The following is a 14444-nucleotide window of genomic DNA, read 5'->3' on the forward strand; positions in this document are numbered from 1 at the left end:
ATATTGGAAAAAAAAATTAAATGTTTAATTAACAAAAAAGTCATTTTTATTAAATATCCTTCTACCTAAAACTGAGCTATGTAAAAATACTTCCATATAAGTTTAAAAAAAATAAAAATAAAACCAAAAATGTATTAATTAAAAAAAAAAAAAAGCGATTTATAGATGTTGAATTGAACATTGCCATTGAAAGGGCAGTTTTTTCTATATTTGATTTGTTACACTTCTTGTAGTTCTTGGTTTATTCATTACATTTTAAAGTAAAATATTACTGTCCATTTTCATCATGACACAGCACAAATGAGTCTGCCTTCAAATCACACAGACCCTTCCTCACAAAACCTTCAATAGTATCAGATGAGAGTGCTGTTTTTTTTTTTTTTGTTTTTTTTTGTTTGTTTGTTTTGTTTTGTTTTTTAATCATCCTTTGTTATCTGGGGTAGTAACAGGAGGTATCCATACCAGATTTGTGCTTCAGCTTCACAGTGGTGAGAAAGACGTTATTTGCATGGAATGGCCAGTTGCTTATCAAACTGACTTTGTAGTTTACGGCTGGACAACGTGGAGAACTACTGGGCCAGTGTTAAGAAACAATTTGAAACAATGCTGGGCACAGCAGAAGAAATGACATCTATTTAAATTATGCTATTAACATAAAAATGCATGTACAAAAAAATAATTGTTGAATGCACTTACAGATAGACCTGGTGGACCTGGAAGACCTGTATCCCCCTACAAAAAAACAATGAATCCGCTGAGACTTTGTTGTATATCATTGATCAATAAAGCAGTAAAAGCACGATTTGTGAAATAAATTGAAATAGTCTATATGTCCTGCAGTTTAGCTTCAAAAAGGTAAAGTAGCACTGTGCAAAGAGATGTTACTGGAGCGAGGGCAGAAATAAAGTAGCCTTGCCAGGATTTTGAATCTGCAGAAAATCAATTGACTCACACAAAATGTAGCTCTCCCTACTCCCTACACAATAATTTTGCAGCTGAATCATCCTTTTCCCATGCTTCTACCAACCTCATATTCGAGTACCACAAGCAATTACTGTATAACCATAAACTATTTGGAAGAAACACCTTCACACTTCCTCTTCCATACTAAAAACTGAATTTGAACAAGCAAGTGCATTATTTCTTTTAAAAACGTGTTAAATATTGCTGACTATTTCCAGTGTAACACAATCATAATTTCAATAAGCTGCTACCACAAAATCAGAAAGGTTGGCTGCTGTCTACATACACGCAATTCTGGTGAACTCTGCAATGTACACATGCCAGAAACCCAATGTGCAGCAAAACTTGATGGTATTGACATCTATATTCATTCTAAGTTCGTTTTGTGCTCATATTTGGAAAACACAAACTCAGGCCAGAATGACTTGGAGAAACTAATTCAGCAACAGGTCCCCTTACCATCCCTTGAAATGTTTTCAGAACCTTTGATCCTGACATTAAGCGCCAGCTTTTCTGGTGTATCCCCTTCTGCAGAATTTTTCACAGAAACATTTCTGCTGTGAAAAGAAGAAACTACGACTTTCCTCACAGCAATAATTGTGAAGGAGATTATCGCTCTGGGATACGTTTCTTCACCCTCTGAGGCCCAAACAGAAACACACTGCAATGTGTAACAAATGTTTATTAAAATTGCATTTAAAATGGTTGGTTGTTCCAACATGCATGGAGGGAGCTAGGAGGGAGGTTTTAAATTATTTAAATATGCAGATCACTAGTAGAAGTTCAGACATGTCCTTCAGTCACACAGAGTAAAACACATTGGTTTGTAACATCCATTTAAAATACCAAGCAAGGGTCTCAATATGGTCCCAATATGAAGTGTTAAATCATATCAAGACTTATCTGGTTGCAACCACATTTCAAATACTATACGAAAAATGTGCACTGAAAATGAACTGGATTTGAACCAAAGACGATGAAGCATTTATTTTTTTTCTTGGAGAAAAATCACTAATTATACATTTTATTAAGTTTGGCACAGTTGAAGAATTTCATATTTACAGACTGCTGAATTCATCAAATCGTAATACCCTATTGAAATACTGTGCATGCCATTTTTTATGTATAGTCAAGCTATTGCAGCAAAATCTTAGTACCATATGGTAAATTTCTGTCTGTACTTTTTTCATCTAAATATGCATTTAGAATTATTTTTTTAGATTTTGTTTTTGTACAATGTAATTTCTTTCAATAAACCAGGTAAGTTGCTACGCTACAAACTTCACTATCGGAGATTTAAATACAAGCCACATGTGAAATGACCTCTGTTGCAAAATGATGCTATTTTAGTGTGTCCTGACAAATATAAGCAGTATGCAATCTCTTATGTTACAAAATTATGCACTGCACGATAAACATATAAATCACATGGAAATAGCTGAACCGAGATTTGGATTTTTAAAATGGTTTTAAGATTAAAAATAACCATAACTTTTTGACCTGATAAACTTGACCTTCAACAGCTACGAAGGTTCGGGGAGGCAGCTAAAAACACTGACACTTACGCTGTAGAATTTATTTATTTATATATTTATGTATTTTAAAGAACTTTGGTATTACAGTTCCACAATTAAGAAGACCTCATGCACAGTTTATTTTCTTTTAGCCTGATTTTGTGACTTATGACCTTTTCAGCAGTGATGGCTTTTGAAAACGTATATATATATATATATATATATATATATATATATATATATATATATATATATTCTGTTAAATATGTCAGTTATTATAGCACTGTAAAAGTACTTCCAGAGAGATCTGACTCGTACTTACTTTATCACCCTTGGAGCCGCCAATACCAGAGGGGCCAGGATCACCTTTTAAACCCTGTTTAAAACATTAAAACAGAACAGTTTTAAGTTGCCATATTGTGCATTCAGCCATGCTGTTGTTGTCGTTATCAATCATGTGGTACACTTTTATTTCTCAAGTCTTAATGACTTAGACTTGGAACATAAACCTGTTGAGAGGAAGCATATTTATATCCTCTTCCAAAACAGTAAACATGTTTTATGCCAAACAGTTGTGGTATTCATTTCATGGAGATGTCCGATTCAATCTTTGCAGTTCCAGTTACTACCAAGTACAGAATTTCCATACACGCTGGTCTGTAAGGGGGCGTGGAGCTTGGTTACCTGCCACTTTGTGGCCAATATCGGAAAGGCTGGTCTTAGCACTACGGTGTGGGAAAGTAACTGCTGAAATAAATACTGTGAATAAAACGCTTGACGTAATTACTCATGGACAAGTGCTTAACCACAAGCTGTGTCTGATTTTATTGCCACCCATGTCAGCGTCCTACAACAGGGAACAGTCACACATTAAATAAATCTTGTCAAGACAAATTTATACAGTGATTTAATATGAATAAGTATAGGATTATATCAAGAGTAGATGTTTAATATATATACTGTATATATATATATATATATATATATATATATATATAAATTAAACATTAACTAGTTCATACATAAATACATTTTAAATACAGCCTTTTATAAAGAGCTACTTTGTAACAAGGCTGTCTTAAAGTTAAACTTATTTTTTAAACAAAAGGACAACTGAACAGGTGCATATATACCACAGCAAGTGCAATTATAATTATAACTAACTTAACAAGGTACTTCAGTTGTAGCCTTAGTGAGCTTTAGGAGGTGAAGCAATGGCTCTATCCTCGTTACTAATCAGCCCTCCTATCTAAACCCTGGCGTATGCTCCATTCCCTTTGACTGCATGTATCTGATTCAGGCCACGATAGCATTTCAGTTGCTTCTCACAATATGCTACATATGTCTGCAGTTTCGATCGACCCACGTACAGCCTAAGTTCCGATGGTAGTATACTGCGATAGGTTTGATACAGTTTTATGCTATGCTGAGACAGTATATCTTTTGATGTCTTGTATGCAATTACAATGCTCTCCCAGAAAGATTCAGAATTTAGCAGCTGTATTGTGGAACTACTTTATTAATTTACTCTTCCATTTGGAACTACTCATCCAGGGAAGTGCTTTCCTTGGTGAACCGTTTTAAATTACAACCGCAGAATTATAACCGATATTGATCTGACATCCTTCCCTGAATCATTTTAGATGCAATTTAATAAATATACGATGGATCGCTGTTATGCATATTTATGCTCATCTGAGACAGGCTAATTGCATTTTTATGTACCAATCATTGAAAACTCCTGCAAGTACGTATTGCAAGCTACAGCACTGCTCAAGCTGCAGCATTTAATATAAAATACGATGACATTTCTTTCAGAAATTGTTTGTTTTCAGTGTCCCCTATGCATTTTCCTAATTTACTGTCCTCTATTATATTTGCTTTCGCTGAAGCAAGTCAATATTTATGGCATAATTAATAACCCATGTAGAGACTTCTATCTAACTGTCTATCTCCAGGACCACCTGCATGGACCTTTGCTACCCTAACTCACCAATCCGGGACATCAATGCTGATTTAGCAATTTTCCAAACATATATATTTTTTTATTGATTCATAATCCTATACTAAACTTCCTGCAGGCATGGTGGTAATGTTTTCCTGAACACTCTAAAGAGTTTTATTATATCTTTGCTGAATACCATGAACAAGGTGAGAAACTGACAGTTAGTTAGACATAAACACTGACCCTGCAAATACTGTAGATATGTAGATACAGGATTTTCATTTTTTATAGTTATGATTTATATTATTATGATTAAATACAGGTTTTACTTTACATAAAAGGACAGTTATGTTGATTCATATGTGGAAATATATTGTTATGTCAGCTCTTTTAATTTAAAAAAAAAAAATAAGAAAGCTGTGTATGCTAGTTTTTCATACACACAGACACACACACACTTATATATATATATATATAGACACACACACACACACACACACACACACACACACACACACACACACACACACACAGGGGTGAATTCTCAGCAAAAAAAAGTGCAGGTACTCATATGCACAGCCGGGTTTAAACATTTTAAAAATTGAGACAATCTGAGTGCCAATGAATAAATACTTTAAAAATGTATACATATTGGTACACGATACATTTATAAATACAAAATAAGCCTTAAAAATCAAAAGATCAATTATAACCAAGTCATCATAAACAAAGAAGCTGAAAATACTGAAAGCTTTGTTACTGAAAGTTAAACCTTAAATGACGAGCATTAAGAAATATTACACTGTGCAGTAACTACTGTAGAGAGGGAGTTTTGTTTCAAGATATCCTAAAAAAGGGATGATGTTATAAAAAACGGTATTAAAAAAACAACTGTGCTATGAGAAAATTATACAATGCACAATAGGGGCTAAAATACCCCTCAGATGTATTATGTATCAGGCACTACTACGACTAATGATGTACTTGGCCATTTTAATCTCCATAGTATTCTCTGAAATCATCCCCATACTTTCCAGACCCTGGGTACTCGCCCACAACAGGACTTGGCCATGCTACAATAATAGCCTTGGATTAGAACATATATCCCTGTTTCTTTTATGTATTTTGTACTTATTACTTATCTTACAATAATATGTTCTGTGTGCTTCTCTGTTGTGTTTCTGTGTAGATTAATTGCCATGATCTATTCCAGAAAAAAGATTTTTCAGGCAGAAACAGTATTATTTTATCCCTGGTACTGTGGTTTCTGCACAAGAAACAAAGTGGCAAAAGACACATTTTCATAAAGTAATATCATTACTTTGGTTTACTTCTGCCTTTTTTTTTTAGATGTGCACGCAAGTGAAAACTCACATTTAACTTAAACTCTTTAAAATGTTTTAGAAAAGGGGGCATTGTACAAAGAAAAAACACCTACAGTCCTCATAACAGAAAATACTAGGATCACAGAAAACAAAACGTTGATCACTATGCTTAACATGTAAGAACATAAGAAGAACATAAGAAAGTTTACAAACGAGAGGAGGCCATTCAGCCCATCTTGCTCGTTTGGTTGTTAGTAGCTTATTGATCCCAGAATCTCATCAAGCAGCTTCTTGAAGGATCCCAGGGTGTCAGCTTCAACAACATTACTGGGGAGTTGGTTCCAGACCCTCACAATTCTCTGTGTAAAAAAGTGCCTCCTATTTTCTGTTCTGAATGCCCCTTTATCTAATCTCCATTTATGACCCCTGGTCCTTTTTTCTTTTTTCAAGTCAAAGAAGTCCCCCGGGTTGACATTGTCTATACCTTTTAGGATTTTGAATGTTTGAATCAGACCGCCGCGTCTTCTTTGTTCAAGACTGAATAGATTCAATTCTTTTAGCCTGTCTGCATACGACATGCCTTTTAAACCTGGGATAATTCTGGTTGCTCTTCTTTGCACTCTTTCTAGAGCAGCAATATCCTTGCAAGTGGGGCCCAGTGTTTGAAAAGCGTGAAGCACACCTCCATCTGTATCCCGATTCTGACTCACTTACCAAATCTGAAGCAACACTTTGTTGATCCTGGTTTTTTATGTTATTGTTAATCCCTACTGTCCCACACATCACTTGCCATTTTATAAAATTTCGGGCAAACTCTGGCAACGTGGTAAATCGATGCAATGCAAAACTTGTTATGATATTTCTAATATTTATCAACTATGTAATTTATGGCGAACACTGACGTGGAGTTTTTGCCTTGAAATTCATGTGCAGCAATGTTTGTTTCGGATATTTCTGATAGTTTCTCTGCCACATCAAAGAAAATAATTATTACTTCATAATAATGATAATTACTCCATACCGCTGTTTTCACGTTGCATTGCTAAAGTCTTCTCTCGTTGATCAATGAATGAGCACTGACACAAAGCAAAATAGGCGGAGATTTGTGACATGCCAAAATGAAATCTGATCAGAATGAAAGCTCGGCCAATCAACATGCAGTCATTATACTTATGTTAATGGTGGCCAATAGCAGCTAAAAGAAACAGAAGCTGTATGAGGATACAGAATGCAAGCAGCACGAACTGTGCTGAATGAAAGCATATTTGAGAAACGTTGCGCTAGTTGACTGTGTGAGTGGATGGAATGCATCTGCTTTAGATGAAAAGCAGATTAAATAAGTCCCGGTACCCAGTACCGGTATCAAAATAAGTCCCGGTACAGAGTACCGGTGAGTACCGGCAGGAATTTCACCCCTGTATATATATATATATATATATATATATATACAGACATACTCAAATTTGTTGGTACCCTTACAGCTCATTGAAATAATGCTTCATTCCTCCTGAAAAGTGATGAAATTAAAAGATATTTTATCATGTATACTTGCATGCCTTTGGTATGTCATAGAATAAAGCAAAGAAGCTGTGAAAAGAGATTAATTATTGCTTATTCTACAAAGATATTCTAAAATGGCCTGGACACATTTGTTGGTACCCCTTAGAAAAGATAATAAATAATTGGATTATAGTGATATTTCAAACTAATTAGTTTCTTTAATTAGTATCACACATGTCTCCAATCTTGTAATCAGTCATTCAGCCTATTTAAATGGAGAAAAGTAGTCACTGTGCTGTTTGGTATCATTGTGTGCACCACACTGAACATGGACCAGAGAAAGCAAAGGAGAGAGTTGTCTGAGGAGATCAGAAAGAAAATAATAGACAAGCATGGTAAAGGTAAAGGCTACAAGACCATCTCCAAGCAGCTTGATGTTCCTGTGACAACAGTTGCAAATTTTATTACGAAGTTTAAGGTCCATGGAACTGTAGCCAACCTCCCTGGGCGCGGCCGCAAGAGGAAAATCGACCCCAGATTGAACAGAAGGATAGTGCGAATGGTAGAAAAAGAACCAAGGATAACTGCCAAAGAGATACAAGCTGAACTACAAGGTGAAGGTACGTCAGTTTCTGATCGCACCATCCATCGCTTTTTGAGCGAAAGTGGGGTCCATGGAAGAAGACCCAGGAGGACTCCAGTTTTGAAAGAAAAACATAAAAAAGCCAGACTGGAATTTGCTAAAATGCATATTGACAAGCCACAATCCTTCTGGGAGAATGTCCTTTGGACAGATGAGTCAAAACTGGAGCTTTTTGGCAAGTCACATCAGCTGTATGTTCACAGATGAAAAAATGAAGCTTTCAAAGAAAAGAACACCATACCTACAGTGAAACATGGAGGAGGCTCGGTTATGTTTTGGGGCTGCTTTGCTGCGCCTGGCACAGGATGCCTTGAATCTGTGCAGGGCACAATGAAATCTCAAGACTATCAAGGCATTCTGGAGCGAAACGTACTACCCAGTGTCAGAAAGCTCTGTCTCAGTCGCAGGTCATGGGTCCTCCAACAGAATAATGACCCAAAACACACAGCTAAAAGCACCCAAGAATGGATAAGAACAAAACATTGGACTATTCTGAAGTGGCCTTCTATGAGTCCTGATCTGAATCCTATCGAACATCTATGGAAAGAGCTGAAACTTGCAGTCTGGAGAAGGCACCCATCAAACCTGAGACAGCTGGAGCAGTTTGCTCAGGAAGAGTGGGCCAAACTACCTGTAAACAGGTGCAGAAGTCTCATTGAGAGCTACAGAAAAGGTTTGATTGCAGTGATTGCCTCTAAAGGTTGTGCAACAAAATATTAGGTTAGCGGTCCCATCATTTTTGTTCATGCCATTTTCATTTGTTTTATTATTTACAATATTATGTTGAATAAAAAATCAAAAGCAAAGTCTGATTTCTATTAAATATGGAATAAACAATGGTGGATGCTAATTACTTTTGTCAGTTTCAAGTTATTTCAGAGAAAATTGTGCATTCTTCATTTTTTGTGGAGGGGTACCAACAAATTTGAGCACGTCTGTATATATATATATATATATATATATATTGTAAAAGGATTGCACTCACTTGAGTTCGTTGCCCCTTTAAGAATGCGACCCAGAGACGAGAAATGGAGTTTTTAAAGCGCTGACGCGCTATTTTTTTTTAATAAACACAAAAGTAAAACAAAATACACAAAATAAACACCTAGCTCTTTTGAGCACTAACTACACACGCAGGAACCTAACTATCACAGGACGGCTAAGCCGTTTCCCTGTTCCAACAAACTTAAGCACACAGGTTTGCACTGTACCTTTCTCACGGGACTGCCAGGAAGCAGAGCACTCCTTTCTGCCTCCTTCCATTCAGCAGCCCTGAGCAGACTGCTTGCTCTCTTTTTAAACTCCGCACCTGGGCCTAATTTCCAATAACGCCCAGGTGCGGATGATAATTAATAATAAAACAATTAAATCAACACAAATCAAGACAGTGCATTTCTCTAGCAGGGAGGTTTTAACCCCCTCCCTGCTGTTTCTCATACCCCGCTATGTTACAATATATATATATATATATATATATATATATATATATATATATATATATATATATATATATACACAGTAAACACTTTTTTTATATAGAGGTGTGCATTATACAAGAAGTGCACAATATACAAAAAAATAATGTAACCCAAGGTAGCTCAGCATTACAGCATATATTCAAGCAATCATAGAACAAAAAAAAATACTTAGAACATAAATCATATAAGGGAAAGTATTTTTCCAAAGGTCCCTGATCCACTCTCTGCTTCGCACTGTAATGACCACTATTGGGAAGCTTCAATTGCTGATGCTCTTCTATAATCAGCCTCATCTTGAACACTCATATGTGCAGCAGTGACTGGTTTGTGATTACATCCCAAGGTTGTCCTGCACGCACAGACATTGTCTGGAGACGATGTTCCATTGTTAGCCTCTGTTCAGATTTCAGCATGAATGGGAGAATGGGGATTTGGAGTTCTGATTTTCTGAGACTGAAGGTCAACACACCAGGGCACAAGTGTGCTCAGCCACTGGTATAGCAAGGCTGGTTGACTTCTAATTATACACATCCTGTGTATCTGATAGAAAAATTTGCTCAAATACTGTGTCAGCTTTCATATCTGAAAACCTGCTCCCACTTGGAATGTATCTGCCCAGTAGCTATTTTCTTATGTCCACCTTTTGGAAAACTGCTACAAAAAAGTTAATTCTTAACACTCAGTCATTTAAATGAATCATTTAAATTAAAACCTTTCAAGGTCATGTGTTTTTTTTCTAGATCAACACTGGCAGACATGGTGAAATGCACATGAGATATGCTGAACCATATCCCTTATCCTTCAAAGATCTGTGGAACAAGATCCCACCAAGTAACAGAGATGTCTAAAGGGTGGTTTAGAAATGCTTTAGGGGTTACGGGAGGAAATGCATTTGTCATTTTCCATGCCGTCAGCATAAAGATGGATTAGAATTTACCTTTACAGATGTTATGAGCACAAGGTTATTATTATTATTATTATTGTTGTTAATTTCTTTAGGTTCCTAAGTTAACCTAAAGCAATATTACATGAAGGGATTGCACAGCTTGAAATCATAATTTTCTCCAATACAACAAAAGGAGCATAACCTCTTTGGACGGCTATATTTCATATTGCTTTCATAGAGGAAGTACATTGTAATGTATATTATAAATGTTTCATTGCAAAAGCTACTGTTAGCTTACTTCTTTTCCTGGTTTCCCTTCAGGACCATATTCTCCTTTCTCTCCCTTTTCACCCTGAGGAAAAAAAAACAACACAAAAACATAATTCTTACTTTAACGAGATGTGCAGTTATTACATTTACTGAATATGCAGTAATAAAGCATTCTGCCTATCATAATCCAGAACTAGCAACATAATGTTTGTACAATAAATGAATACTTTTCAATTAAGATTGGCTTGTCTTAGGCCTGTGTCTAAATGCTTTCTAATTGACTCTTACAAGTTCTGCACTATAAGAGACTCCCAGTCAGATTGTCATTGTGATGAAACATACTGTGCTACTTCTACAATTTCTGTCTGTGATGTCACCGTTTATTATAACAAATAATATACACCAAAACTGTACATATAAGGCTATAATTCTATCTCAGGATTTATATGTCACCGAAAACCCTTGATAAATTTACAGCCTTATTATACAGTTAGATGTACAATATTATTATTATTATTATTATTATTATTATTATTATTATTATTATTATTATTATTATTGCCTAAGTTGAGCAAATACAATGTTACCGTGCCTTGAACATTTCTGAGTAGACTAGCTGTTGGCAGGTGACCTGAAGGATGATGAACAATTTCTCATTGCAATACATTAGCGTGGCAAAGTGCCCACCACCTATATATATAGTATATTATTCACATTATTCACACTTTTGTGTATTATTAGTTATTGTAAATATATGACCGGCAGAAAGACGGTATTATAATGTATTATGATTTACAGGGCGGACGAAATGCTGTCCACCATTATTTGTTATTGTTTTATTATTTTAAGAAACCCTTGTGAGGATGCATGACTGATCAGCTACTGAGTATTTAATTAGCTGCCAGTCACGCATCATTATTAAACTCGTACAGACTATGGTCGAGGGATAGTAAGATAATTGCTAGTTAACCCCTCGGCCAGAGAATAAAAGAGCTGCAGTCTAGCTGTGCGGAGAAGAGCTAAGGGAGAGCTAAAAGTTGAGAGGACCGAAAACAAAGTGATGATTGCTACCGGTGTTAGTATTGCAAAAAGGTACTCGTTATTGAAATCTGTTTTGTTGGCCAACATGCCCTTTTGTGTCTTTTGTTTGTTTAACTCTTTATTTTGTTTTGTTCTACAATGTACGTGATGAGCTTACGGCTCTCTGGAACCTCTCTCCTGGCTGTCCCCTTACCTATCTGGACGCATGCAGTCTGTTTTCTATGATGGAAGAAATGATGACACAAACCCGGTCACTTGCGGTGTCCCTCAATGGTCTGTTCTTGGGCCTCTTCTCTTTAACATCTATATGCTTCCCTTGGGTCACCTCATCTGCCAACATAGCCTCATGTTTCACTCCTATGCAGATGACACCCAGCTCTACCTAAAACTAGACCTTGGATGTCCCTCTGACATGGTCCGACTCTCAGCTTGCACCCAAGACATCTTCAGTTCAACACTAACAAATCTTGAACTTCTTTTAATAGGATCAAAAACTCAATCTCAATATTGCTTCCTTGAATCTTGGAAACTGCTGCTGCCTTCTCCCACTGCACGACGCCTTGGTGTACTTCTGGATAGTAACCTCTCCTTTGATGCCCAAATCTCCTCTGTAGTGAAATCCTCTTTCTACCACCTTCGAAACATCTCAAAGGACCATCCCTACCTTTCCCTCCTGGATGCAGAGATACTCTGTCATGCATTCATCTCCTCTCGACTTGACTACTGCAACTCTCTCTATGGTGGTCTTCCGTCACGCTCCATAAACCGATTGCAGCTGGTTCAGAATGCCACTGCTAGGATCCTTACCAGATGTAAAAAACATGATCACATTACCCCCTGTCTTACGCAGCTGCACTGGCTATCTGTAAAGTTCAGGATTACTTTCAAAATTCTCCTGCTTGCCTATAAGGCCCTTCATCTCACAGGTCCAGAGTATCTCTCCAACCTGCTGACCTGCTATGTCCCTGCACGCAAGCTGAGGTCCTCTGACTCTGGCCTGCTTGTCATACCCAAGCATAAGTGCACCACACTCAGAGAGCGCTCTTTTAGCTTCATGGCCCTGACTCTCTGGAACTCTCTCCCAGCTTTAGTGCGTGTAGCTCCCACAGTCGCTCGCTTCAAATCAACTCTCAAGACCCACTTGTTCTCTCTTGCTTTCAATGCTCTTTAAGCCTGATATCTGTTATTAGCTGTTGTCTAAATTGCTATTTCAGGTTATTCACTCCATCTTATTTGTATGATTCTGTATGACACATGCATCCACAATGTTTAGAATTCACATCCTAGTCTTGTATTTAATGTAATATGCCTGTATTTAATGTATTTGCATTGTTTTTTTTTCTGTTTGTATTTAATGTACCATGCCCTGTATTTCACTGTATTTAATGTATTATGAATTGTTCCTCACTATCTTGTAAAGCGCTTTGTGATGGTGGTCCACTATGAAAGGCGCTATATAAAATAAAGATTGATTGATATTACAGCTCCCTTTTGATGCAATACCAAGCACCATCTTCAAAACCGCCATTAACTAAAACAGCTTTTTAATGTGAAACAAATACAAACTAAATAACTTGCACATTTGTCTTGACAATAACAGACGATTGATTGAATGATGACAACCTCATCCTGAAAACGAACAGACTTGTTATTTCCTCCTCACCACAACGACAATCACTAGCCCTAGCCCACGAAGGACAGCAAGGCATTAAGACCAAACAGCTTCTTCATGAGACAGTATGGTTAACAGGCATGAACTTATTGGTCATTCTTGATGAATTAAATCACATCATCAAACATCTGTGAACCAAGTCATTCGCCGCCTTGATAAAGTTTTTTACACATTTGGAATTCCACTAGAAGTGAAGTCGGACAACGGTCCATCCTTAAGTCAAGAATTCTCCAACTTTGCTCACTACCTAGGCTTCCATCACAGAAAAAATAACCCCATACTGGCCTCAAGCCAATGCAGAAGTGGAACGCTTCATGGAGACCTTAAATAAAGCACTCTCTACAGCCACAGTTGAAGGCAAACCCTGGAAGTAAGAATTACACAAATTTCTTCAAAAACTATAGAGCGACTCTACATGAAACCACAGCACAATCTCCAGCTCAACTTCTTTTTGGACATCCTCCAAACATCAAGCTGCCAACTTTTTCTCTATCACCAGATGACAAGCCTGCTCGAATGGCTGACCAGTCCCAGAAATTGAAAATTAAGACATATGCTGATCGTAAACGCAAAGCATTACGCTCCAGAATTGCTATCACTGTTCTCATCTGTCAGAAGAATGGGAAATAATGATGCTGTTCAACCCTCAACCATACACCATCACACAAATGAAAGGCACCATGAATAATGCTCAGAGAAACAGACACACCATTGCATGGAATTCATCTAATTTTAAATTCCGGAGACACCAGCCTGAGCAAACCTCTCTATCCCAAGAAGATGAAGGTGATGATGATGTGATGATGACCGCCCAATACACCAAACACCCCCACTGAATAATGTCACTCAGCAACCTCGACTGAGAGGGTACCCTCCTCACACAAGCAACAGATCCCCCACAAAGACTGATTGCTGAACTGTAACTAAGCAAGCCCTCTGGGGTGCAGTAGGATATTCTGAATATAAATAGTTTAGTGACTAGTTACATTTTCTGAATCTCTCTATGTTTACACAAGGATTTAACATTACTTAAAAAAATGTGATCTTTATCATCCTTCTTAGAAAAAAGTCTATTCTGTGTATTACATAAAATACATGTTAGTTGAGTTTAGTAGAAGGAAGCATAGTGATGACGTAAAACAGTAAGAGACGACTCCCGGTATGAGAGTGCAACGCAGCATGTAAGCCACGAGCTACATACAAAATA

General features: G+C 36.9%; 1 protein-coding gene across 1 annotated transcript in view; it reads right to left on the reverse strand.

Annotated features, from left to right (window-relative positions):
* Nucleotides 1-14444, reverse strand: part of LOC117410981 (collagen alpha-1(XIX) chain-like) — a 111550-nt gene that overhangs the window by 64490 nt on the left and 32616 nt on the right. The window contains exons 13-15 of the mRNA XM_034017967.3: nt 10553-10606; nt 2800-2853; nt 697-732 (exon numbers count right to left, since the gene is read on the reverse strand). Coding sequence (XP_033873858.2) covers nt 697-732; nt 2800-2853; nt 10553-10606 — 144 coding nt within the window. The remainder of the gene's footprint in view (nt 1-696; nt 733-2799; nt 2854-10552; nt 10607-14444) is intronic.

The sequence above is a fragment of the Acipenser ruthenus genome, chromosome 6, assembly GCF_902713425.1.
Source record: "Acipenser ruthenus chromosome 6, fAciRut3.2 maternal haplotype, whole genome shotgun sequence".
Taxonomy (NCBI): Eukaryota; Metazoa; Chordata; class Actinopteri; order Acipenseriformes; family Acipenseridae; genus Acipenser; species Acipenser ruthenus.